This window comes from Nerophis lumbriciformis, linkage group LG26 (genome assembly GCF_033978685.3).
Source record: "Nerophis lumbriciformis linkage group LG26, RoL_Nlum_v2.1, whole genome shotgun sequence".
Lineage (NCBI taxonomy): Eukaryota > Metazoa > Chordata > Actinopteri > Syngnathiformes > Syngnathidae > Nerophis > Nerophis lumbriciformis.
Genome location: NC_084573.2, coordinates 5922393 through 5950390, shown reverse-complemented (window position 1 = coordinate 5950390; position 27998 = coordinate 5922393). Strand labels below are relative to the sequence as shown.

The following is a 27998-nucleotide window of genomic DNA, read 5'->3' as shown; positions in this document are numbered from 1 at the left end:
TCACTATGACTCTTTGGCCCCGCCCCTAAGTGACGCAAGCGTGGAGGATATGCGCTTTGCAGCAAAGTCTTCCTTTACTCCACACACGCTTCTAAGCCTCGGCACATCTCCTCACATCGCTACTAACTACACTTTATTCATCCTCCGTGTCAGGATAAACTCCACTCGTCTCAGTCAACTTTGGACATTATTAGGCCCGCTTAGCTTGCTAGTTGTTTTAGCGCGCTAGTTAGCTTAGCATGCTAGTTAGCTTAGCGTGCTCGTTAGCTTAGCTTGTTAGCTGCTAACAAAGAGAGGCGGAAGTAATCAACTCATCGCTTAGTTAAAATCAAGTGTGAGTGTAAAAAGTTGTGATTGTGTGAAAATATGTGAAAGAACTATAGCAGAGTACAAAGAGGAACGTTCTCGGACAAAAGAAGAGAACAAGAGACTACGTCAACTACTGGACGCTGTTTTCAAGAAACCCTAAGTTGTGTTACACAGAACAGGTTTGTTTACTTCTTACTCTCACATCTTTACTAACTTTATATTCCATCATTAACATGAACATGACGTGTTAGAATAATTTGATTAATAGGTGTACTCAGACACATGATTGTTATTGTGTTATTAATGTGATTATCAGACAGCAGTCATTTCCTCCATTTATCCATCTTATTCCGCTTATCCGAGGTCGGGTCGCGGGGGCAGCAGCCTAAGCAGGAAAGCCCAGACTTCCCTCTCCCCTGCCACTTCGTCCAGCTCTCCCCCTCACACCTCCTCCCCCTTTTGTTTCTGGAAAAAGGCACTTTCAGAAACATCGAAGAAAAAGGGCAGCAAAAGCGGAGGTGGAGGACAGGTCATGTTTGAGGTCAATGAAAGCCTTTTCAGCCTCTGTGGACCACTGGAGGGCGGCATTAGGGTTGCGGACCCCAAAGCGGTATCGACTGACCCTTATGGCGATCGCGACCCTACTGGTGAAAGCCACAAAGTATGCTTACACATATTGACGCAAATATAATAAAAACACTAAAATTAAGACGGATGCTTTTGCAATGTTAATTTGATCTTTCACAACACCTAGTGGCCACAATAATTCATTAAGTCAAGCTCATGGCGCAGAAAGTTGAACGATGCGGACACGTTTGTTACTGGATACTTTCGATCAGACTTCTGTTTTGGAGACTTTGTGTACGAATAAAGCAACTATAATTATTTGATATGCTTAAATGTGCTGTTTTAGCTTAGCTGTTGTGTAGCTGCTAGCTCCTCGTAGCCTACAGCAGGTGTGTCCAAAGTGGAGCCCATAGCTATGTTTTTAACCGACAACGGTTAAAAACTCTCTGAGCTGCCACCTTAACGTGGTAGAGGAGTTTGCGTGTCCCAATGATCCTAGGAGCTATGTTGTCCGGGGGCTTCCATTCCCCCTGGTAGGGTCTCCCAAGGCAAACTGGTCCTAGGTGAGGGATCAGACAAAGTGCAGCTCGAAGACCTCTATGAAGAACACGAACAAGGAACCCAGATTTCCCTCGCCCGGACGCGGGTCACCGGGGCCCCCCTCTGCAGCCAGGCCCGGAGGTGGGGCACGATGGCGAGCGCCTGGTGGCCGGGCCTGTCCCCATGGGGCCCGGCCGGGCACAGCCCGAAGAGGCAACGTGGGTCCCCCCTCCAATGGGCTCACCACCCATAGCAGGGGCCATAGAGGTCGGGTGCAGTGTGAGCTGGACAGCAGCCGAAGGCAGGGCACTTGGCGGTCCGATCCTCGGCTACATAAGCTAGCTCTTGGGACGTGGAACGTCACCTCGCTGGGGGGTAAGGAGCCTGAGCTAGTGCGTGAGGTGGAGAAGTTCCGGCTAGATATAGTCGGACTCACTTCGACGCACAGCAAGGGCTCTGGAACCAGTTCTCTTGAGAGGGGCTGGACTCTCTTCCACTCTGGCGTTGCCGGCAGTGAGAGGCGACGGGCTGGGGTGGCAATTCTTGTTGCCCCCCGGCTCAAAGCCTGCACGTTGGAGTTCAACCCGGTGGACGAGAGGGTAGCCTCCCTCCGCCTTCGGGTGGGGGGACGGGTCCTGACTGTTGTTTCCGCTTACGCGCCAAACGGCAGCTCAGATTACCCACCCTTTTTGGATTCACTCGAGGGAGTACTGGAGAGTAAGGCTGCAGCTAACGATTATTTTTCTATCGATTAATCTATAGATTATTTTTTCGATTAATCGGTTAATCTATAGATTATTTTTTCGATTAATCTATAGATTATTTTTCCTTTTACCGATTTTTTTTATTTTTATTTAAAATGAAGATGAAAAAATAAATGTAGGCCAGTTTTTTCAAAAGGCATGGCTTTTATTTACAAAAAAAAAGTATGGCCACTCAGTCAACATTGACAACAACATGACAAATATTCTGTAACAATGTAAACATTTAACAAAATTAAAAGTAGCTTATTTGCTTTTAATGTGCAAATATAAAAGTAAACATCCAGTGCAAATCTTAATATTCTGCAATAGTATAAGCATTTCAAAAGTAAAAGTATTGCTTATTTTGCTTTAAAATGTGCAAAAATAAAGAAAAACATCCAATTCAAAAAAGTGCAAAACGGAAATATTCTGTAACAACAGTGTAAACATTTCAACAAAAGTAAAAGTATTGCTTATTTGCTAAAATGTGCAAAAATAAAGATAAACATCCAATACAAAAAAGTGCAAAACGAAATATTCTGTAACAACAGTGTAAATATTTCAACAAAAGTAAAACTTTTGCTTATTTTGCTTAATAACACAACAATGATAGTATGATTAAAGTGAAAGTTAATTGTTCGTTTGCACATAGTATACGTAATTGTTAATGTTGTAAAAGGTATTTGCACAACTAATTAACGTTAGCGTTAAAGAGGAGCGCGTCTTTGTAAACACTGAACAGGCACGCCAAACGCTCCTCTCAGAGCGAAACGGTGCTTTAGTTTATGAATTTACAACGCAGATACAAATGACACATTCATGTTTTTGTGTAATGATGACAACGTATACTCACGCGGACGATTGACTAGTTGATGGTGATGGCAAGAACGCTGCCGTTGTGCTGCTATGATAGGCCATTTCCGCTCGACACAGTGTGCATACAACAACATTATTAGCAGAGGTGGGTAGAGTAGCCAGAAATTGTACTCAAGTAAGAGTACTGTTACTTTAGAGATTTATTACTCAAGTAAAAGTAAGGAGTAGTCACCCAAATATTTACTTGAGTAAAAGTAAAAAGTATGTTGTGAAAAAACTACTCAAGTACTGAGTAACATACACACACATATCATATATATATATATATATATATATATATATATATATATATATATATATATGTATGTGTATATATATATACACACACACACACACACACACACATATATATATATATATATATATATATATATATATATATATATATATATATATATATATACATACATTGATATATACAGTATATAATTTATATTTATTTATTTTGCCGTTTTTGTTTACATGTTAAAGGTGTTTTAATAATTATACATGCATGTTTAACATATAGATTCCTTTCTTTCATGAAGACAAGAATATAAGTTGGTGTATTACCTGATTCTGATGACTTGCATTGATTGTAATCAGGAAGTAGTGCTGGTAACGTCCACGTTTTCAAATGGAGGAGAAAAAAAGTTCCTCCTTTCTGTCTAATACCACATGAAAGTGGTTGTTATTTGGCATCTTATTTGTCCACCTTCCATATTCGTTTTTATACCCTTTACAAGAAATACATTGGCGGCAAACTCCGTAGCTTGCTAGCTTGTTTGCGCTGGCTTTCGGAGACTCTTATTTTGAAAGCGCAGGCGCGATGGAGCGGGACTTTTATTGTGAAGACAGGAACTGTGCAGTCAGTCTTTACGGTTGAAATAAAAAAAGGGTCTTTTTTCCTTCACACTTTTGATTGATTGATCGGAACTTTTATTAGTAGATTGCACAGTACAGTACATATTCCGTACAATTGACCACTAAATGGTAACACCCGAAGTTAGCTCGGAGCCAGTCAGGTCATGTGACCCCTGGCTCTGTTTGATTGGTCCAACGTCACCAGTGACTGCATCTGATTGGTGGAACGAAGTGAAACGTCACCAGTAAGGCAGGCACTTTGAAGGTCTGTCTGACAGACCAAAACAAACAAAGCTTGCATTAACAGATCGATAAAAATTAGTAGCGAGTAGCGAGCTGAATGTAGATAAAAGTAGCGGAGTAAAAGTAGCGTTTCTTCTTAGGCCGTTTATTGAAATACTCCCACACTTTTGACGACTTTTGGCATGCTTTTTTTCCCCTCGCTCGCACCGCTCGCATCGTCTGCTTTGCGCTCCGCCATGACGGTAGTGTGACGTAAATATGCGACGCGTCGACGAACAAAAACGTCTTCGACGTATTTACGTAACCGATGACGTCGACTATGTCGACGCGTCGTTTCAGCCCTACTGGAGAGTGCCCCCCCCCGGGTGATTCCCTCGTTCTACTGGGGGATTTCAACAGTCATGTTGGCAACGACAGTGAAACCTGGAGAGGCGTGATTGGGAAGAATGGCCGCCCGGATCTGAACCCGAGTGGAGTTTTGTTATTGGACTTTTGCGCTCGCCACAGATTGTCAATAACAAACACCATGTTCAAACATAAGGGTGTCCATATGTGCACTTGGCACCAGGACACCCTAGGCCGCAGTTCCATGATCGACTTTGTAGTTGTGTCATCGGATTTGCGGTCTCATGTTTTGGACACTCGGGTGAAGAGAGGGGCGGAGCTTTCTACCGATCACCACCTGGTGGTGAGTTGGCTGCGATGGTGGGGGAGGATGCCGGACAGAACTGGCAGGCCCAAACGCATTGTGAGGGTTTGCTGGGAACGCCTGGCAGAGTCTCCTGTCAGAGAGAGTTTCAATTCCCACCTCCGGAAGAAATTTGAACATGTCACGAGGGAGGCACTAGACATTGAGTCCGAGTGGACGATGTTCCGTGCCTCTATTGTCGAGGCGGCCGATTGGAGCTGTGGCCGCAAGGTGGTTGGTGCCTGTCGTGGCGGTAATCCTAGAACCCGCTGGTGGACACCAGCGGTAAGGGATGCCGTCAAGCTGAAGAAAGAGTCCTATCGGGCTCTTTTGGCTCATAGGACTCCGGAGGCAGCAGACAGGTACCGACAGGCCAAGCGATGTGCGGCTTCAGCGGTCGCGGAGGCAAAAACTCGGACATGGGAGGAGTTCGGGGAAGCCATGGAAAACGACTTCCGGACGGCTTCGAAGCGATTCTGGACCACCATCCGCCGCCTCAGGAAGGGGAAGCAGTGCAATGTCAACACCGTGTATGGCGAGGATGGTGTTCTGCTGACCTCGACTGCGGATGTTGTGGATCGGTGGAGGGAATACTTCGAAGACCTCCTCAATCCTACCAGCACGTCTTCCTATGAGGAAGCAGGGCCTGGGGAATCTGTGGTGGGCTCTCCTATTTCTGGGGCTGAGGTTGCCGAGGTAGTTAAAAAGCTCCTCGGTGGCAAGGCCCCGGGGGTGGATGAGATCCGCCCGGAGTTCCTTAAGGCTCTGGATGTTGTGGGGCTGTCTTGTTTGACAAGACTCTGCAACATCGCGTGGACATCGGGGGCGGTACCTCTGGATTGGCAGACCGGGGTGGTGGTTCCTCTCTTTAAGAAGGGGAACCGGAGGGTGTGTTCCAACTATCGTGGGATCACACTCCTCAGCCTTCCCGGTAAGGTCTATTCAGGTGTACTGGAGAGGAGGCTACGCCGGATAGTCGAACCTCGGATTCAGGAGGAACAGTGTGGTTTTCGTCCTGGTCGTGGAACTGTGGACCAGCTCTATACTCTCGGCAGGGTCCTTGAGGGTGCATGGGAGTTTGCTCAACCAGTCTACATGTGCTTTGTGGACTTGGAGAAGGCATTCGACCGTGTACCCCGGGAAGTCCTGTCTTTGTCTTTGGCTTGGTAGGCGGGACAGAGAGCAAGGGAACAATGTGGGACAGCAATGGTGTCCATCTTATACCATGCTAGTTGTTGCAATGATCAGCCACACCCTGAGTTCCAACATATATAGGAGTCAAAGACCTCCTGGTATGAGTCGTCTGACTGGTGATCATAACAGGTGGCGGTACATACGGACGCAGCTCAGTCAGCCAGGGCTTTCACTGATAGAACAGTTGGAGCAGTCCTTGTCCTTCACTCCTTCCCGGGAGGAGGCGTACCCAGTAGATGTCAGCCATTGCTGGTACTTCAGGCTGTGGTGCGAGCACGAGCATGGAGGAGCCTTTGTAGTGGAGTCTGAACATGCGCAAGCTTTTTTTTTTCTTCATAAAGCAAACGGATCACACGAGTGTGCCGATCCGAAGATATTGATCCTCACGGATCAATGTTGATCCGTTGCACCACTAATATATATATATATATTGTGACGTACGGGCCCAAACCAACCTCCCAGAGACAGTTCTGTTAAAGGGGAACATTATCACAATTTCAGAAGGGTTTAAACCATTAAAAATCAGTTCCCAGTGGCTTATTTTATTTTTCAAAGTTTTTTTCAAAATTTTACCCATCACGCAATAGCCCTAAAAAAAGCTTCAAAGTGCCTGATTTTAACCATCGTTATATACACCCGTCCATTTTCCTGTGACGTCACATAGTGATGCCAACACAAACAAACATGGCGCATAGAACAGCAAGCTATAGCGACATTAGCTCGGATTCAGACTCGGATTTCAGCGGCTTAAGCGATTCAACAGATTACGCATGTATTGAAACGGATGGTTGTAGTGTGGAGGCAGGTAGCGAAAACGAAATTGAAGAAGGAACTGAAGCTTTTGAGCCATATCGGTTTGAACCGTATGCAAGCGAAACCGACGAAAATGACACGACAGCCAGCGACACGGGAGAAAGCGAGGACGAATTCGGCGATCGCCTTCTAACCAACGATTGGTATGTGTTTGTTTGGCATTAAAGGAAACTAACAGCTATGAACTAGGTTTACAGCATATGAAATACATTTGGCAACAACATGCACTTTGAGAGTGCAGACAGCCCAATTTTCATCAATTAATATAATTTGTAGACATACCCTCATCCGCGCTCTTTTCCTGAAAGCTGATCTGTCCAGTTTTGGAGTTGATGTCAGGAGGCCAGGGAAGCTAGAGTCGATATTCTTCTCTTAATCATCTTCGGTGGCATAAGAGACGGTGTGAGCCAAGACATCCAGGGGGTTTAGCTCGCTCGTCTGCGGGAACAAACTGCCGCCATTGCTTGCCGTGCTAGCGAGGTCCTTTGTCCCTGAATTGCTCACACACTCCGGCAGATTCAATGGGGGTCTGGCGGCAGATTTCTTTGACTTTATCGTTGGAAATGCATCTGCTTTGAGTGTCGCAGGATATCCACACATTCTTGCCATCTCTGTCGTAGCATAGCTTTCGTCGGTAAAGTGTGCGGAACAAACGTCCAATTTCTTGCCACTTTCGCATCTTTGGGCCACTGGTGCAACTTGAATCCGTCCCTGTTCGTGTTGTTACACCCTCCGACAACACACCGACGAGGCATGATGTCTCCAAGGTACGGAAAACAGTCGAAAAAACGGAAAATAACAGAGCTGATTTGACTCGGTGTTTGAGAAAATGGCGGATTGCTTCCCGATGTGACGTCACATATATATATATGTCTTAATTAGATTATATATGTCTTAATTAGATTATCCAAAAAAATAGTGCTCGATACCGTGGTAGAGCGTAATATATGTATGTGTGGGGAAAAAAATCACAAGACTACTTCATCTCTACAGGCCTGTTTCATGAGGGGTTCCCTCAATCATCAGGAGATTTTAATAGAGGCATTCACATACCATGGTTTATATAGGGCACAGGATGGACATTAACACATCTGACACGTATGTAGGATTTACCGAGGGAGAGTTCAAAGCCAGATGGAACAATCACAAGGCTTCTTTCAGGAACCAAAACCTGCGGAATACTACAGAACTCAGCAAACATATTTGGAATCTCAAAGACAATAATGTTGAATATTCAATAACATGGCAAATTCTTGCATCCAGCACACCTTACAACAGTGGTAATAAAAGATGCAACCTATGCTAAAAAGAGAAACTGTTTATTATATACCGCCCAGACCTGTCATCCCTTAACAAGCGCAGCGAAACTGTATCAACATGCCGTCACAGACGGAAACACCTCCTTGGTAACACATGAGCCAATCACCACGCCCCTACGCCTGCTTGTACCTACCCATCCTGTGCCCTATATAAACCATGGTATGTGAATGCTTCTATTAAAATCTCCTGATGTTTGAGGGAACCCCTCATGAAACAGGCCTGTAGAGATGAAGTAGTCTTGTGATTTTCTTTCCCACACATATATGTATTACGCTCTATCACGGTATCGAGCATTATTTTTTTGGATAATCTAATTAAGATTTATATATATATTTGGGATGTCCCGATCCAGGTTTTTGCACTTCCGATCCGATACCGATGTTTTTGCACTTCCGATCCGATCCGATACTGGCCTATCCGAGCATGTATTAAAGTTTAAGGTCATTTACCGTATTTTCCGCACTATAAGGCGCACCTAAAAACCACAAATTTTCTCAAAAGCTAACAGTGCGCCTTATAACCCGGTGCGCTTTATTACGATTAATTTTCATAAAGTTTCGATCTCGCAACTTCGGTAAACAGCCGCCATCTTTTTTCCCGGTAGAACAGGAAGCGCTTCTTCTTCTACGCAAGCAACCGCCAAGGAAAGCACCCGCCCCCATAGAACAGGAAGCGCTTCACCCGCCCCCGGAAGAAGAAGAAAAAACGCGCGGATATCACCGTACGTTTCATTTCCTGTTTACATCTGTAAAGACCACAAAATGGCTCCTACTACGCGACAAGGATCCGGATCATAAAAAGACGCAATCTCTCCATCCGCACACGGATTACTACCGTATTTCACAGCAACTGATATTCCTGTGAACTGCACTGTGGAACGGGAGCACGTACGGTGAATATTCGCACCACAGGGAATGAGGAGTCATCCTTCACTGTGGTTCTAGCTTGCCATGCTAACTTCCACCCATCCAAAAGAGACCTTTCCAGCCGGCGTCATCATAAAAGCTAACTCGAAGGGATGGATGGATGAAGAAAAGATGAGCGAGTGGTTAAGGGAAGTTTACGCGAAGAGGCCGGGTGGCTTTTTTCACACAGCTCCGAAGGCGAACACACCTTCACTAAGACGGGCAGATAGCGCCGGTCGACATACGCCAACATCTGCCAGTGGATCGTAAATGCCTGGGCAGATAGTTTCGGTCACAACTGTGGTCCGAGCTTTCCGGAAGGCAGGATTCACAGAACTGCTGCACAACAACAGCGACACTGAATCCGATGACTTCGACGAGGCGGAGCCGGCCATTTTTGGATCCCACGCTTGCGCAACTTTTCAATTCGGACACCGAAGACGAAGAATTCGAAGGATTTACGAATGAAGAATAACTTCAGAAGGTGAGCGCTATGTTTATTTTGTGTGTTGTGACATTAACGTTCGAGCAACATTATGTTGCTATTTATTGCTCTACACCATTTTGAATTTTACTATGTTTGTGATTGCACATTTGCGTACATTTTGGGACAGAGTTGTTAGAACGCTGGTTTTCAATATATTATTAAAGTTTGACTGAACTATCTGACTGTTTTTTTGACATTCACTTTAGCGCAGCGTTTTTTTTGACATTCACTTTAGCGCAGCGTAGGCGCGGCTTATAGTCCGGGGCGGCTTATTGGTGGACAAAATTATGAAATATGTAATTCATAGAAGGTGCGGCTAATAATCCGGTGCGCCTTATAGTGCGGAAAATACGGTAGCCTACTTAGTTGTCAGATTCATGTTGAAAAGGGTTTTAGTACTCTTGATAACAACTAGCCAGCTGAATTAGGGGAGTTTGAATAATACACAATGGTTGGTAACAAGAAACTGACCTGTTTATTCAAGGATAAACGCAAAATAGACAAAATTATACATGACAAACAGAAATGGCATCATTGAACAGTACAAAAAGTGAACATTATAAAGTGCAAATAATGCCGTAAACATTATTAAAAAAAGCAAAACACACAAAACAACCTGAGTGGGATAAAATGTCTATAACTCAGCATCAATACTTGCTCTTGAACAAGTGTAAACTTAAAAAAAATATATATCTACACACTCCCTTCAATTGTTTGCCCCCCCTGACTGCAGTCCGAGCATAATGGGGAGATTCTTTCTAATAAAGACGAGCACTTGAAGATGCTCAGGTGTCAGCCTGCTCCTGTGTTCATCAATGATGAGTGAGGCTGTGCTAAAAAGCCTCTCACTCTCAACACTGGTGCAAGGAGCACTGAGGAACTTGGCTGCTGTTTCTGCCAGGGCGAGTAGTCCAGACTGATTGTCCCTCCAGTAGTGAAAAGGATTGCTCTTACGCCCAGCTGGAGGCTCACTGAGGTAGCTCTCCAACTAACTCCTCCAGTATCTCGTCAAAGTAGCTGCCGAGGCTGCTGGTTGAGCTTCCAGCCTCCATTCCTGGTGTTTGCCTTGCTGCCTCAGCCTCAGCCACACCTTCTCCAGAGGGCATGGTCTTCAGTTCTTGTTCCATTTTCATCACCTCTACCTTTAGTGCCTCCTTTGCCTGATCCAGGTTGGGAGCATTAGTGAGGAACCTTAACATTTGGATAACATGCAATAAAGATATATCAATTATTTTACAAACCCCGTTTCCATGAGTTGGGAAATTGTGTTAGATGTAAATATAAACAGAATACAATGATTTGCAAATAATTTTCAACCCATATTCAGTTGAATATGCTACAAAGACAACATATTTGATGTTTAAACTGATAAACTTTTCTTTTTTTTTTGCAAATAATCATTAACTTTAGAATTTGATGCCAGCAACACGTGACAAAGAAGTTGGGAAAGCTGGCAATAAATACTGATAAAGTTGAGGAATGCTCATCAAACACTTATTTGGAACATCCCACAGGTGTGCAGGCTAATTAGGAACAGGTGGGTGCCATGATTGGGTATAAAAACAGCTTCCCAAAAAATGCTCAGTCTTTCACAAGAACGGATGGGGCGAGGTACACCCCTTTGTCCACAACTGCTGGAGCAAATAGTCAAACAGTTTAAGAACAACGTTTCTCAAAGTGCAATTGCAAGAAATTTAGGGATTTCAACATCTACGCTCCATAATATCATCAAAAGGTTCAGAGAATCTGGAGAAATCACTCCACGTAAGCGGCATGGCCGGAAACCAACATTGAATGACCGTGACCTTCGATCCCTCAGACGGCACTGTATCAAAAACTGACATCAATCTCTAAAGGATATCACCACATGGGCCCAGGAACACTTCAGAAAACCACTGTCACTAAATACAGTTGGTCGCTACATCTGTAAGTGCAAGTTCAAGCTCTACTATGCAAAGCAAAAGCCATTTATCAACAACATCCAGAAATGCCGCCGGCTTCTCTGGGCCCGAGATCATCTAAGATGGACTCATGCAAAGTGGAAAAGTGTTCTGTGGTCTGACGAGTTCACATTTCAAATTGTTTTTGGAAATATTCGACATCGTGTCATCCGGACCAAAGGGGAAGCGAACCATCCAGACTGTTATGGACGTAAAGTTCAAAAGCCAGCATCTGTGATGGTATGGGGGTGCATTAGTGCCTAAGGCATGGGTAACTTACACATCTGTGAAGGCACCATTAATGCTGAAAGGTACATACAGGTTTTGGAACAACATATGCTGCCATCTAAGCGCCGTCTTTTTCATGGACGCCCCTGCTTATTTCAGCAAGACAATGCCAAGCCACGTTCAGCACGTGTAACAACAGCGTGGCTTCGTAACAAAAAGAGTGCGGGTACTGTCCTGGCCCGCCTGCAGTCCAGACCTGTCTCCCATCGAAAATGTGTGGCGCATTATGAAGCGTAAAATACGACAGCGGAGACCCCGGACTGTTGAACGACTGAAGCTCTACATAAAACAAGAATGGGAAAGAATTCCACTTTCAAAGCTTCAACAATTAGTTTCCTCAGTTCCCAATCGTTTATTGAGTGTTGTTAAAAGAAAAGGTGATGTAACACAGCACACTTATTTCTCACCCTATCATGTCTGTGTAAGCCATTTGGGATCAGAGAAACTTTGTTTTTCTTTTCCTGTGAATAATGATGTAAAGATTTCAAGACAGTTCATACAATAAATTGTTGTTTCTAAGTGCATGTAAACGTACTGAATGCATTGTGTGACTGCGCAGAGATGGATGTTACTAAAACATGTGTTTGTCTTGTTGTCTTGCAGACGTCTGTGAAGAACATCTTCTCCCTGAGCAACAGAAGTGGACCTTCAGGATGCGGATGGAGGAGCCAGGGCCCTCTCACATTAAGAAGGAAGAGGAATACCCACTGATCCCTCATTTTAAAAAGGAAGAGGAGGACCCACTGACACCCCGATTTAAAGAGGAAGCGGAGGACCCACTGACACCCCGATTTAAAGAGGAAGTGGTGGATCCACTGAGCCCTCACATTAAGGAGGAAGAGGAGGATCCACTGACCCCTCACATTAAAAAGGAAGAGGAGGAACACAGCATCAGTCAGCAGGGAGAGCATCTTGAAGGACTGGAGGAGGTTGATGTCACCAAGATGCCAGTGACTGGTGTCCCTGTGAAGAGTGAAGGTGATGAGGTCAAAGGTGAGAGTGAGGAGAAGAGAGAGGCGGAGCCTCCAAGCAGCAGCTCAACTCAACACATGACAACAGAAGCTGATGGAGACCACTGTGGAGGATCACAAGCAGACAAGCTCTTAGCTCCACTATCAGATAGTGAGGACACAACGTCACACTCTCCTGACACTGATGATGAAGACTCTAAAGATGATAAGACATGTCACACTGACAACACACACTTCACATGTTCTCACTGTGACAAAACATTTAAATACCATTGTCATCTGAAAAGACACATGAGAACACACACTGGAGAAAAACCTTTTTCATGTTCAATCTGCGGTAAAGATTTTACTCAAAAGCACCATTTCAAAGCACACATGAGAATACACACTGGAGAAAAACTTTTTTTCTGCTCAGAATGTGGTAAAAGTTTTGTAATTAACCAATATTTAAAAATACACATGAGAACACACACTGGAGAAAAACCTTTTGCATGTTCAATCTGCGGTAAAGATTTTACTCAAAGTCAATCTTTCAAAACACACATGAGAATACACACTGGAGAAAAACCTTTTTCCTGCTCAGAATGTGGTAAAAGTTTTGTAATAAATCAAAGTTTAAAAGTACACATGAGAACACACACTGGTGAAAAACCTTTTTCGTGTTCAATCTGCGGCAAAGATTTTACTCAAAGGACCCATTTCAAAGCACACACGAGAACGCACTCTGGTGAAAAACCCTACTCCTGTTCTAGCTGCAACAAAAGCTTTCGTTACCTAAACACTCTTACAGCACACATGAGAACACACACAGGAGAGAAAGTGTTGAGTTGCAGTGTGTGTGGTGAAAGATTCTCCTATAAGTACCAGTGTAAGAAACACAAGTGTGCTGGTGAGAACAGCAGCAGCAAATGAAGATGCAGGATTTGAAATAAACTTTCTAACAACATCAGCACATATAACATGTGTGACATCATTGTTGTGTGTGTAACACAATCTTGTTATTATGCTTATAACATATATCGAGTAAATACTTCAGATTAGTGCTTTTATTTCAGTCAAGTACATGAGTTAATATACACATTCGTGTACTTTAAAATGAACAGAACAATTTGACTGAAAAGGTGAGAATAAACAGTATATAAAATATGTTACATACAATAAACATTTTAAGAGTAGATATTCATAATTCACTTTTATACTTATTCATAATAGTGTTTTATATATGTTTTTTGAAATGATGAAGTGTTACATATTTTATTTTCTAATTGTAGATGATTCCATAGATGAACTCCTTTATATGATATACATATTTGTTTTACATGTGTTCATACCTTTGCTTTTGAGTACACATAAATCCCTCTTAGTTCATATTTACTGGTTCACATCTGAAACATCTTCTGGACCACTTCTGGAAGCATATTATTATTTACTTTATACATCATTTGAGCAGTTGTGTTTTATACAATTTTAAAATGTGTGACTTTATGAATCATTTGTTGGGTCTCTATAATCCATTCTATTAATTGTCTTTATTACTCTCTTGTGTAATATGAATATTGTTGTGTGATTGTTTTATATGTATGTCCTCAGACCTTTATGCAATAAACAATGTATGCTTCAACTAAAGTTGGGTACAATAAATGTAGTTAATATTTGTGGGTATGTATTGTATTCTATTTATTATCGCAGTCAATTTTTTAAATGTTTTTTTATATGACTTTCATGTAGTTTCCAGCTTACTTCATCATCTAGACCAGGGGTCGGCAACCCAAAATGTTGAAGGAGCCATATTGGACCAAAAATACAAAAACAAATCTGTCTGGAGCCACAAAAAATTAAAAGCCATATTACATACAGATAATGAGATATACATTGGATTAAGAGGACCTAAAGGAAACTAAATGACCTCAAATATAGCTACAAATGAGAAATAATGATGCAATATGTACATATAGCTAGCCTAAATAGTATGTTAGCATCGATTAGCTTGCAGTCATGCAGTTACCAAATATGCCCGATTAGCACTCCAAACAAGTCAATAACATCAACAAAACTCACCTTTGTGCATTCACGCACAACATTAAAAGTTTGGTGGACAAAATGAGACAGAAAAAGAAGTGGCATAAAACACGTCCTAGAAAGTCGAAGAAAGTTATACATGTAAACAAACTATGGTGAGTTCAAGGACCGCCAAAATTAGTAGGACAAAACGGCGCTCGCCAAATACTCGAATCAGTGAAGCATGTTTAATACAAACAGTGTGCTTTATAACAATTAGGGAGGTTTGTGTCATGTTTGTCCTCCTACAGAAACCATATTAAAACCAAAAAAAAATTTTTTCCCCCTCATCTTTTTCCATTTTTCATACATTTTTGAAAAAGCTCCAGAGAGCCACTAGGGCAGCGCTAAAGAGCCGCGGGTTGCCGACCCCCGATCTAGACTAACTCAGCCTGGAGGATGTGTGTAATGTTGAGATGTATTGGAGATGACTTGGTTTGTTTGAATGTTGTCAACCTGTCAATTGTTCTATAGGGCAGGGCCGACATCCGGGCAACTGAGCTACATACGGGTTCTTCGAGCCATAGCTACCTGACTGGCGTTGAAAACAAACCGTCGCCATTACTCTTTAACCTGTCGACCTGCGCTGATTAAACCCGTCATTCTGCCTCCAAAATGCCAAAAAACTGTGTTGTTTTTGGTTGTGCAAACCACAACTGGAAACAGGGAAAACAAAGGTCGTCTTTTGTTCTGCCAAAGCGTGCTAAAAGCCCACAGAGACGAGACAAATGGCTCGCAGCTTTACACCGGGAAAACGAGGACGGTTCTCACTGGAGTCCCCCAAAATCCCGGGTCGTGTGTTCGGATCACTTCGTTTCTGGTAAATATAAGGAACAAAAATCCACCTTCTTAACCACAACTTGGCTATACCGTCCATGCTAATGTTGAACCCGTTGAATTTTTACTGAATAACGTTCGACAGCTGAAGTTGTTGTTGTTGCACAACAATAACATACGGTATAAAGGCTATTTCCAGTAATTCAGCAAATAATAAATCATAATACTGAACTGAATTTGAATGAGCTCTCTACAGATATAATAAATATACAGATACTGGTAGCCACCATGTCATCCTTATCATTTATCAACATACCTTGGGTGATTTAACCATTTTTATGTAATTTATTCGTTATATAACAACCGAAGCTAACAACCGACCTGGCGCGCTTGTGAGGTAGACATAAAGATTTCCAAATTCCATGTCCGGCCATTGTGTAGGATTATCAGTCCACGCATCTGCTGGAAGGCGGTAAGGGCAGTCGTTTAATCCAACTACAGAACATTTTAACTCGTATCTTAACCTAGCCTCACTGGAAAGACTATTTACATAATCATACGCCATTTAGAACAGTTTAAAATGCCGTGAAACCTCGTTAAATGCCTTTTCTGTCAATGCTGTGTTCGCTGTGAGCTGGTTTGTTTTCAACGAATTCAATATGGCGACGGTTGCTAGGGGATTGGCAGGCGGAAGTGACGTAGGTCCGCCCTCGCCTATTTAAACATGTTGTCAGATCTCCCGAGAGAAACAATCAACCAGCTCTATTACTTCTTCTTTCTGGCAGTTTGCAGCCATGACTTGAAAGGTTCATACTGCCACCTACTGGACTGTAGAATGTAGTGTGGGCCATAGGACAGAAGGAGGAAATCCTGTTAAGAACCTGTGGAGGGCAGCAATACACCTAAGATGTTCTACTAGTCTGCTGGAAATAGAAAGAAAGTCTAAACGTGGGCATTATAGTTCTGTAGTTTTAATCAGTGCATACATGTGCACATATATGTCCTTTTATATAGGCTACCTTTTATTTTGTTTCCCGAGTATCCTGGTACCTTGATTTTTGTAAGTAAAAATAATCTTCAATCGCGCTGCTGGATCAGTTTGAATTAGTGGATGGATAGCGGGAAAAGGAACAATATGTGACAAGGAAGGCTGTGCATGGTGCGAGTCAGACAAGATGCCAAGTGGAACAAACATTTGAACAAAGGGCTTATAGGAACAATGGTAAATGGGTTATACTTGTATAGCGCTTTTCTACCTTCAGGGTACTCAAAGGGCTTTGACACTATTTCCACATTCACACACTGATGGCGGGAGCTGCCATGCAAGGCAATAACCACGACTCATCAGGAGCAAGGGTGAAGTGTCTTGCCCAAGGACACAACGGACGTGACGAGGTTGGTAGGAGGTGGGGATCGAACCAGGAACCCTCAGGTTGCTGGCACGGCCACTCTCCCAACCGCGCCAATCCCTTTCAGTGTTTTATGCAACTGACTCTGACTTTGTCTTACTTCTCTATTTTTGGAGGTAAAACTCTGGAGCTTTTGAAGTGTATTTGTGGTCTTGTCATGGTCGTCCGGACAGAAGGGCGACTGGATCAAAAGAAACGTCGGAGACGCTTTACTGAAGCAAAAGTTGCTTTTTTACCAGCGAGCGTCAAAGGGAAGTCTGGGCTTTCCTGCTTAGGCTGCTGCCCCCGCGACCCGACCTCAGATAAGCAGAAGAAGATGGATAGATGGATGTGTAACACAACTTGATGTTTCTTGAAAACAGCGTCGAATAGTTGATGTTGTCGCTCCTTCTCCTCTTTTGTTGGACAAAGTTCCTCCTCGTTAGTGATGGGTCCGGCAACACCGATGCATCAGCGCGTGCGTTGAGCTCATAGAGCGAAACCCTGTGTCGGTGCGCGTACCGCTTTTAGAAAGTCACGTGACCGATCATGAGCTGTTTTGGTCACGTGAACGATACGCGAACTGTGTCGCACTGACGCCTCCTCTGTGCCCTGTGAGCGGCTCTTTTCTACAGCCGGAGAAATAATAACTAAGAAGAGAAAGCGTCTAAAATTGAATACGTTGGAAAAACTGTTTTTTTTAAAATAAAAATGTGTAAAAAAAAAATAATAATTTCCAGGTCCACAAGCATCCTCATTCACAACACGTTCTCTTAGATTTCCATGTTATGATACATGTTCACATTATTTATTGACTGTATCTAAAAAAGACAAAAAATATATTTTTATTTAAATGAAGTTATGAAATAATCCTAAATGAAATACAATGACTTGGTTTATAATATTGTATACACTAGGTCAGTGGTTCTCAACCTTTTTTCAGCAATATACCCCCTGTCTAGCTGTCAACACTGAATATTGCATTGTTGCATTTCTTTTCACAGACATTTTAGTGACAAACCTGAGCTTGTGCTTCACTGAGTTTACATTCATATTTTGTTGAAGTATTATTCAATAAATATATTTATAAAGGATTTTTGAATTGTTGCTATTTTTAGAATATTTTTTAAAAATCTCACGTACCCCTTGGCATACCTTCAAGTACCCCCAGGGGTACGCGTATCCCCATTTGAGAACCACTGTACTAGGTCATAAAATCAGTGTCAGTTGAGTCGGTCCATAGGTTGCCTGTAGGGATTTTTAATGTCCAGCAGATGTCAGTATTTAGTGACACAGTATCGACACAGTATCAATACAGTTTTGCAATGTGTCGAAACGCTTCATGACGCCTCATCAACCCATCACTACTCCTCCTACTCTGCTATCGTTTTGTTTTTCTTTCTAACATCACAAATATTTCTTCAATGGCAGCAGTTATTCGCTGATTCACCAACGCTCACATCATTTGTAATGTAGACATGTTCACACAATAATACCAATAATAATACTTTACATTGGATCTCTGCTTTGATGTGTCGATCACTTCCGCATCTCTTTGTTAGCAGCTAACAAGCTAAGCTAACCAGCAGGCTAGGCTAGCACGTCAAAGTGCACTCAGACTAATGTATCCGCTATACAAACAATTAATAACGACGTTTACTCCGTTAAACGACATACATGTGCACATGGACGTGGTAATTAAGACCAAGAAACCATAATAACCAAAACAACGTATTCTCCGTCAGACGCCATCTTGTTTTGTTCTTCCTCCTGTGTGACGTCATCGAGGTGTTCTCAACCGCGGAACAAATGTTGGCCAAACACGTGTTTCACTGGGACAATAGTGAGTGGTGCACACTTACTTCGCCCAGCCACAGGACAAAAGAAAGTTCCATTTTAGAGTTGCTGGTGTAACAATAGGAAGAATATATTCCACTCCTCTCTTGTACATGCGGCTTATGAGGTAATATACATTATATAATTTTATATTATTTATCTTATTTACCTAATATGTTGTTCGAAGCTAACGTGCTAGCGTTAGCCCGCTAGCAGGCCTTTGTAGCAAATGCGAGCGTTTTTTATATGTTCTCTATGAGAATTATATTGACTTATTTAATACTTTAACTGTTTTTTTGCCGTATATTACAGTCACGCTTAACATCATTAAATGTTTGTTACTAGAAAGGAACGAACGTCTCGTAATTTAAGTCTGGAATAAGTCACATTGTATAATAATAATAATAATACATTTTATTTGGTATGGGGCAGCACCCACATCCGGGCAACTGAGCTACATACGGGTTCTTTGAGCCATAGCAACCTGACTGGCGTTGAAAACAAACCGTCGCCATGACTCTTTAACCTGTCGACCTGCGCTGATTAAACCCGTCATTCTGCCTCGAAAATGCCCCAAAACTGTGTTGTTTTTGGTTGTGCAAACCACAACTGGAAACAGGGAAAACAAAGGTCTTATTTTGTTCTGCCAAAGCGTGCTAAAAGCCCACAGAGACGAGACAAATGGCTCGCAGCTTTACACCGGGAAAACGAGGACGGTTCTCACTGGAGTCCCCCAAAATCCCGGGTCGTGTGTTCGGATCACTTCGTTTCTGGTAAATATAAGGAACAAAAATCCACCTTCTTAACCACAACTTGGCTATACCGTCCATGCTAATGTTGAACCAGTTAAATGTTTACTGAATAACGTTCGACAGCTGAAGTTGTTGTTGTTGCACAACAATAACATACGGTATAAAGGCTATTTTCGAAAACCCGTTTCATTTAAATTTGCACTTAACGGTTGGGTTTTTCAAAACCAATAAACCCTATAATTTTCATGTTGCCATTTAATCAACTTTTCAAGACAGTCGTAAAATGCTGTCTGCAAGTCTCCTTTGTTGTAATCAAACATTACTTGTAGTTGTTCTTGTAGTTATTTATGTGATTTATTCGTTATATAACAACCGAAGCTAACAACCGACCTGGTGCGCTTGTGAGGTAGACATAAAGATTTCCAAATTCCATGTCCGGCCATTGTGTAGGATTATCAGTCCACGCATCTGCTGGAAGGCGGTAAGGGCAGTCGTTTAAGCCTTTTCTGTCAATGCTGTGTTCGCTGTGAACTGGTTTGTTTTCAACGAATTCAATATGGCGACCGCGTTGCTAGGGGATTGGAGGGCGGAAGTGACGTAGGTCCGCCCTCGCCCATAGCGCTTTTCGGTGCACTCAAAGACGCTTTACAGGATAAACATTAAGATTATTTTTATTATGACAGTGTAATATATTGTATTACACATACATTGCAGTAGTCTACTTTGTGTCGCACTTCTATTACCTTGATGACATCCATCCATCCATTTTTTTCTACCGCTTGTCCCTTTTTTGGGGTTGTGGGGTTGCATTCGGGCGGACGTATCATGGAAATTAAATCAACTGATGTTTGTTAATACGAATACACTATTTGCACAATTGTAAGTGATTAATGTTTATCCATCCATCCATTTTCTATCGCTTGTCCCTTTTTTGGGGGTGCAGGGCGGTGCTGGAGCCTATCTCAGCTGCATTCGGGCGGACATATGGAAATTAAATCAACTGATGCCTGTTATTACGAATACACTATTTGCACAATTGTAAGTGATTATATATATATATTATACATGTAAGTGAATATTTAATGAAATAAATATTAAAAATGGCTTTAATATAATGTACACAAATTAAACATGCACCAATATTTTGTTTGTAATCGAAGCATGAGGTACCCAAATATTCTCAAAAAAAAATGTATATACACTATATTGCCAAAAGTATTTGGCCACCTGCCTTTACTCACATATGAACTTAAAGTGCCATCCCATGGAATTGTCCAACATGTTTTGGTATCCTGGAGCATTCAAAGTTCCTTTCACTGGAACTAAGGGGCCAAGCCCAACTCCTGAAAAACCAACCATCCATCCATCCATCTTCTTCCACTTATCCGAGGTCGGGTCGCGGGGGCAGCAGCCTAAGCAGGTAAGCCCAGACTTCCCTCTCCCCAGCCACTTTGTCCAGCTCCCCCCGGGGGATCCCGAGGCATTCCCAGGCCAGCCGGGATATATAGTCTTCTCAACGTGTCCTGGGTCTTCCCCGTGGCCTCCTACCGGTCGGACGTGCCCTAAACACCTCCCTAGGGAGGCGTTCGGGTGGCATCCTGATTAGATGCCCGAACCACCTCATCTGTCTCCTCTCGATGTGGAGGAGCAGCGGCTTTACTTTGAGCTCCCCCGGATGACAGAGCTTCTCACCCTATGTCTAAGGGAGAGCCCCGCCACCCGGCGGAGGAAACTCATTTCGGCCGCTTGTACCCGTGATCTTGTCCTTTCGGTCATGACCCAAAGCTCATGACCATAGGTGAGAATGGGAACGTAGATCGACCGGTAAATTGAGAGCTTTGCCTTCATGCTCAGCTCCTTCTTCACCACAACGGATCGATACAGCGTCCGCATTACTGAAGACGCCGCACCGATCCGCCTGTCGATCTCACGAAAAACCAACCCCACACCATAATTCCTCATCCACCAAATTCCACACTCGGCACAATGCAGTCCGAAATGTAGCGTTCTCTGGCAACCTCCAAACCCAGACTGGTCCATCAGATTGCCAGGTAGAAAAAGCGTGACTCATCAGTCCAGAGAAGGCGTGTCCACTGCCATAGAGTCCAGTGGTGACATGCTTTACACCACTGCATCTGACACTTTGCATTGGACTTGGTGATGTATGGCTTAGATGCAGCTGCACGGCCATGGAAACCTATTCCATAAAGCTCTCTGCGTACTGTACGTGGGCTAATTGGAAGGTCACATGAAGTTTGGCGCTCTGTAGCAACTGTCTTTGCACTATGCGCTTCAGCATCCGTTGACCCCTCTCTGTCAGTTTACCTGGCCTACCACTTGGTGGCTGAGTTGCTGTTGTTCCCAAACTCTTCACTTTTCTTATACCGTATTTTCCGCACTATAAGGCGCACCGGATTATTAGCCGCACCTTCAATGAATTACATATTTCATAACTTTGTCCACCAATAAGCCGCCCCGGATTATAAGCCGCGCCTACGCTGCGCTAAAGGGAATGTCAAAAAAACAGTCAGATAGTTCAGTCAAACTTTAATAATATATTGAAAACCAGCGTTCTAACAACTCTGTCCCAAAATGTACGCAAATGTGCAATCACAAACATAGTAAAATTCAAAATGGTGTAGAGCAATAGTAACATAATGTTGCTCGAACGTTAATGTCACAACACACAAAATAAACATAGCGCTCACCTTCTGAAGTTATTCTTCATTCGTAAATCCTTCGAATTCTTCGTCTTCGGTGTCCAAATTGAAAACTTGCGCAAGCGTGGTATCCAAAATGGCCGGTTCCGTCTCGTCGAAGTCATCGGGAGTCAGTGTCGCTGTTGTTCTGTGAATCCTGCCTTCCGGAAAGCTCGGACCACAGTTGTGACCGAAATATCTGCCCAGGCATTTACGATCCACTGGCAAATGTTGGCGTATGTCGTCCGGCGCTGTCTGCCCGTCTTAGTGAAGGTGTGTTCGCCTTCGGAGCTGTGTGAAAAAAGCCACCCGGCCTCTTCGCGTAAACTTCCCTTAACCACTCGCTCATCTTTTCTTCATCCATCCATCCCTTCGAGTTAGCTTTTATGATGACGCCGGCTGGAAAGGTCTCTTTTGGCAAGGTCTTCCTTTTGAATATCACCATGGGTGGAAGTTAGCATGGCAAGCTAGAACCACAGTGAAGGATGACTTCTCATTCCCTGTGGTGCGAATATTCACCGTACGTGCTCCCGTTCCACAGTGCGGTTCACAGGAATATCAGTTGCTGTGAAATACGGTAGTAATCCGTGTGCGGATGGAGAGATTGCGTCTTTTTATGAACCGGATCCTTTTCGCTTAGTAGGAGCCATTTTGTGGTCTTTACAGATGTAAACAGGAAATGAAACGTACGGTGATATCCGCACGTTTTTTCTTCTTCTTCCGGGGGCGGGCGGTAGCTTACAGTAGAAGAAGAAGCGCTTCCTGTTCTATGGGGGCGGGTGCTTACCTTGGCGGTTGCTTGCGTAGAAGAAGAAGCGCTTCCTGTTCTACCGGGAAAAAAGATGGCGGCTGTTTACCGAAGTTGCGAGATCGAAACTTTATGAAAATGAATCGTAATAAAGCGCACCGGGTTATAAGGCGCACTGTTAGCTTTTGAGAAAATTTGTGGTTTTTAGGTGCGCCTTATAGTGCGGAAAATACGGTAATAAAGTTGACTAAGGAATATCTAGAAGCGAGGCAATTTCACGACTGGATGTGTTGCACAGGTGGCATCCTATGACAGTTCCACGCTGGAAATCACTGAGAGCGGCCCATTCTTTCACAAAATGTTTGTAGAAACAGTTTCCATGTCTAAGTGCTTGATTTTATAAGTGATTAGGACACCTGATTCTCATCATTTTGATGGGTGGCCAAATACTTTTGGCAATATAGTGTATATATATTCTGACGCCAGCACATTTCTTAAGGTGTGGGTGAGGTTCAACCGGCATACTATCGCACGCCCACACTCGCTGGCACTTGTTACACGTGCTTTGCTGCACTTCTGTTTGTTTTCTGTTGGTTTTAAGAATGTTGCTTTCGCAGAAGGAAGAACGAGGAGAGGATATTGCGTGTAAAAGTAAAGCCAACTGATCACAGCTCTGCAGTCCTGGTCACCGTTGACGTGAGGTCGGACTATTTTGGAGGCGCACGTCAAGGTTGGCTGGTAGGTTGGTAGTGGGAGGAGCGAGTTGGCGTCACTCGATGCTGCAGCACAATGAAACTTTTATACGTGCAGTCAAGATCATATACACAATTCATAATAATCAATAACTGATGATTATTCCATGTGTAGAAGAACATCACCGCCAAGTGTCTCAGTCCACTTGGAAAATATTGTATTTGAGAGACTAAAAAAATATTTGACACATCTGAACTGAAGTTTGTTTGTGTTGTCTTGCAGACGTCCAGCAGATAAACGCTCGTCAAGAAGAACGTGCCCTTCAGCAGAAGGAGGATCCACAGCCCCCCTACATTAAAGAGGAAGAGGAGAATCTCTGGGTTACTCAGGAGGAAGAGTGTCTTCTAGGGCAGAAGGAGGCTTATCTCACCAAGTTTCCACTGACTGTTGTCTCTGTGAAGACTGAAGACCATGAAGACAAACCACCTGAGTCCTCACAGCTTCATCACAGTCCAAGTAAGCACATATCATTTTATTCTCAGGGCATTCAGTCCATCACAACTGGACTGTTCACTTTGTCTTAGAAGATGTTTGGCCTCTCATCCAAGTAGACTTCATCAGTTCATGCTCATAGACTTCAAGTCTTACATCTAATCATTTGAACTTAAGGCCTTAGAATGTCTTAAATTGTATCAAAATCTCATAAAAAAATCTCGTCATCCAATATGTATGCTAAATAGTAAAAAACTGCGAGTACAAGGCGGCTAAAATCACATTTAATGGTAGTCCTCTATTGTGCCTTTAAAATCACCAACATTACTCCATTTACTTGTAGTGACCTGTATATTAACCAAGTATTAGCAGCATTGTAATTGTAAGAGTTAACATCGAGGAACTACTTTTAGTCAAACAGCTCCTTGCTCGCAGAGAGGTAGACTAGCTACTGAGCTGCTGCTGCATCGCCGCTGAGTTGGTAAAAGTTAGTTCTAGATTATAAATCATGCCTCACGCTTGCATCGGCGAAGGTCGTGGCCATAGACCGGGAAGTTGGTCAAATTAGTTTTCAACCCAAAGACGTCGCTAGGAAGAAGCTAATTTCTTCCCAGCATTCTTGACCCAAGGAGACAGAAAGACAATCTGTCTCCCCTCACGTCCTGTCTACTGGCCACTTCCTGCTACCGGCATGTAACCAAAGCTAATTGGACTGCGGCGGTCACGTGACTAGGGGGAGCACGCAGCGCTCAAAGAGTATTACAGAGCAAGAGCCTAATAGTCTCTGCAAAGGTATGTATTTGACACCTGTGTTACAAAAGCGCTTTGAGTCACTAGAGAAAAGCGCTATACAAATATAATTCACTTCAATTCCTATGATATCTTGTTGTTCTATTTTCTAATTTCAAGGAGAACTGCACTTTTTGGAATCATTCACAGTCCCTATGAAAGTTAAAGTTAAGGTCCTAACGGTAGTCACACACCAGGTGTGGTGAAATGATCCTCTGCATTTGACCCATCCCCAAGTAGGTGAAGGCAGCGGAGGCCACGCTCGGGAATCATTTGGTGATTTAAACCCCAACCCTTGATGCTGAGTGCCAAGCAAGGAGGCAATGTGTCCCGTTTTTATAGTCTTTGGTATGACTTTGGTTTGAACTCCCGACTTTCCAGTCTCAGGGCAGACACTCTAATCACAAGGCCACTGAGCAGGTCGATGGTTAATGCATCCTCAATAGAAAATAAACCTTAGCAAAAGTTAGCTAACAATTGAGTCATTGGTAGCCGCTCTATTCTGCCTATAAAGTGCTCTAAATAACATCCTAAAACCTTCATCAACATTTTAAATACACACTGTAAGTATATATGTAATGTAGTAACATTCTTAATAACATGTCATATTTACATATCTTGCTCATTTTAAGCATACAATGTCTGCTCTCACTGGGATGCCGACTGATGGGATGTTCATATCTTCCCGTTTAGATGAAGAATTAATCCTCACAAAGGGTTCAAAAAGAGTGGGTGCAAAAGAGCGTATTTTCGTGTCTTTCTTGCCATCTCCAGGTCTAAGTTGGATGTCAAAGTTGACCAAGTTCTCGGTTTGTGTCCACAACCTTCACCATATAAGTGAGAAGCATGATTTATAATCTAGAATTAGCTTTCACCATCTTAGAGGTGAGAAAGCATTCTATATGAAATAATATATCGCAAAATCAATTTTAAACCATATTGTCTATCCATAATAAAAAGTCCTGTCGTCCTGGTTTGTTTTTATTTTCCTGTGAATAATGTTGTAAAGAGCAGCGTGTTTGTGCGTCACTGAGATTTCAAGACAGTTCATATGATAATTTGTTTTTCCTAAGTGCATGTAAAAGTACTGAATGCGTTGTGTGACTGAGCAGAGATGGTGTGTTTGTCTTGCAGACGTCTGTGAAGAACATCTTAACCCTGAGCAACAGAAGTGGAGCTTCAGGATGTGGACGGAGGAACCAAAGCCCTCCCACATTAAGAAAGAAGAGGAATACCCACTGATCCCACGTTTTAAAAAGGAAGAGGAGGACCCACTGACACCCCATTTTAAAGAGGTGGTTCTACTGAGCCCTCACATTAAGGACGAAGAGGAAGATCCACTGACCCCTGACATTAAAGAGGAAGAGGAGGAACACCGCATCAGTCAGGAGGGAGAGCATCTTGAAGGACTGGAGGACTTCCCAGTGATTAGTGTGATTGTGAAGAGTGAAGATGATGAGGTCAAAAGTGAAAGTGAGGAGAAGAGAGAGGCGGAGCCTCCAAGCAGCAGCTCAACTCAACACATGACAACAGAAGCTGATGGAGACCACTGTGGAGGATCACAAGCAGACAAGCTCTTATCTCCACTATCAGATAGTGAGGACACAACGTCACACTCTCCTGACACTGATGATGAAGACTCTAAAGATGATAAGACATGTCACACTGACAACACACACTTCACATGTTCTCTCTGCGACAAAACTTTTAATGACCGTCGTAATCTGAAAAGACACATGAGAACACACACTGGAGAAAAACCTTTTTCATGTTCAATCTGCGGTAAAGATCTTACTCGAAGGCAATATTTCAAAGCACACATGAGAATACACACTGGAGAAAAACCTTTTTCCTGCTCAGAATGTGGTAAACGTTTTGTACAAAATGCTTATTTGAAAATACACATGAGAACACACACTGGAGAAAAACCTTTTTCATGTTCAATCTGCGGTAAAGATTTTACTCAAAGGCCCCATTTCAAAGCACACATGAGAATACACACTGGAGAAAAACCTTTTTCATGTGCAATCTGCGGTAAAGATTTTACTCGAAGGCAATATTTGAAAACACACATGAGAATACACACTGGAGAAAAACCTTTTTCCTGCTCAGAATGTGGTAAATGTTTTTTACAAAGTGCTTATTTGAAAATACACATGAGAACACACACTGGAGAAAAACCTTTTTCATGATCAATCTGCGGTAAAGATCTCAGTCGAAGGGACCTTTTCAAAACACACATGAGAATACACACTGGAGAAAAACCTTTTTCATGTTCAATCTGCGGTAAAGATTTTACTCGAAGGCAATATTTGAAAACACATGAGAATACACACTGGAGAAAAACCTTTTTCCTGCTCAGAATGTGGTAAAAAATTTTAGTAAGTCAAAGTTTAAAAGTACACATGAGAACACACACTGGTGAAAAACCTTTTTCATGTTCAATCTGCGGTAAAGATTTTACTTAAAGGCCCCATTTCAAAGCACACATGAGAACGCACTGTGGTGAAAAACCATACTCCTGTTCAAGCTGCAACAAAAGCTTTCATCACCTAAGCACTCTTACAGTACACATGAGAACACACACAGAAGAGAAAGTGTTGAGTTGCAGTGTGTGTGGTGAAAGATTCTCTTATAAGTACCAGTGTAAGAAACACAAGTGTGCTGGTGAGAACAGCAGCAGCAAATGAAGATGCACAACACAATTCATCCTCTGATCATATTACAGAAAAGAGCAGTGCGGATCATTCACAACGTTGGTTGGTCCCCAACCTTTTTGTTACTGCGCTCGGAAATTTGTCCCACGGACCGGGGGGAGGGTTATTTTATTTTGATTTATTTTATTTATTTTTGTCGTAAAAAAATACAATCATGTGTGCCCTGCAGACTATTGATATATATTGATATATAATGTAGGAACCAGAAATATTTATAACAGAAAGAAACAACCCTTTTGTGTGAATGAGTGTAAATGGGGGAGGGAGGTTTTTTGGGTTGGTGCACTAATTGTAAGTGTATCTTGTGTTTTTTTATGTTGAT

At 42.8% G+C, this 27998-nt stretch overlaps 3 protein-coding genes across 3 annotated transcripts in view; all 3 read left to right on the top strand.

The window, feature by feature from the left end:
* The window catches only part of LOC133624001 (uncharacterized), a 270822-nt gene that overhangs the window by 98715 nt on the left and 144109 nt on the right, over positions 1–27998 (top strand). The gene's annotated exons all lie outside the window — the stretch shown is intronic.
* Positions 54–14381, top strand: LOC140679859 (uncharacterized). Its single transcript, XM_072916220.1, has 2 exons — positions 54–488; positions 12360–14381. The coding sequence occupies exon 2, from the start codon at positions 12410–12412 to the stop codon at positions 13637–13639; it is 1230 nt and encodes a 409-aa protein (XP_072772321.1). The 5' UTR covers positions 54–488; positions 12360–12409; the 3' UTR covers positions 13640–14381.
* LOC140676646 (uncharacterized) lies at positions 18825–27438 on the top strand. Its single transcript, XM_072916230.1, has 3 exons — positions 18825–18913; positions 23961–24194; positions 26094–27438. The coding sequence occupies exon 3, from the start codon at positions 26144–26146 to the stop codon at positions 27149–27151; it is 1008 nt and encodes a 335-aa protein (XP_072772331.1). The 5' UTR covers positions 18825–18913; positions 23961–24194; positions 26094–26143; the 3' UTR covers positions 27152–27438.

Excerpts from the sequence above, each read along its gene's own strand:
- LOC140679859 (XM_072916220.1), top strand. The coding sequence starts at position 12,410 with ATGCGGATGGAGGAGCCAGGGCCCTCTCACATTAAGAAGGAAGAGGAA.
- LOC140676646 (XM_072916230.1), top strand. The coding sequence starts at position 26,144 with ATGTGGACGGAGGAACCAAAGCCCTCCCACATTAAGAAAGAAGAGGAA.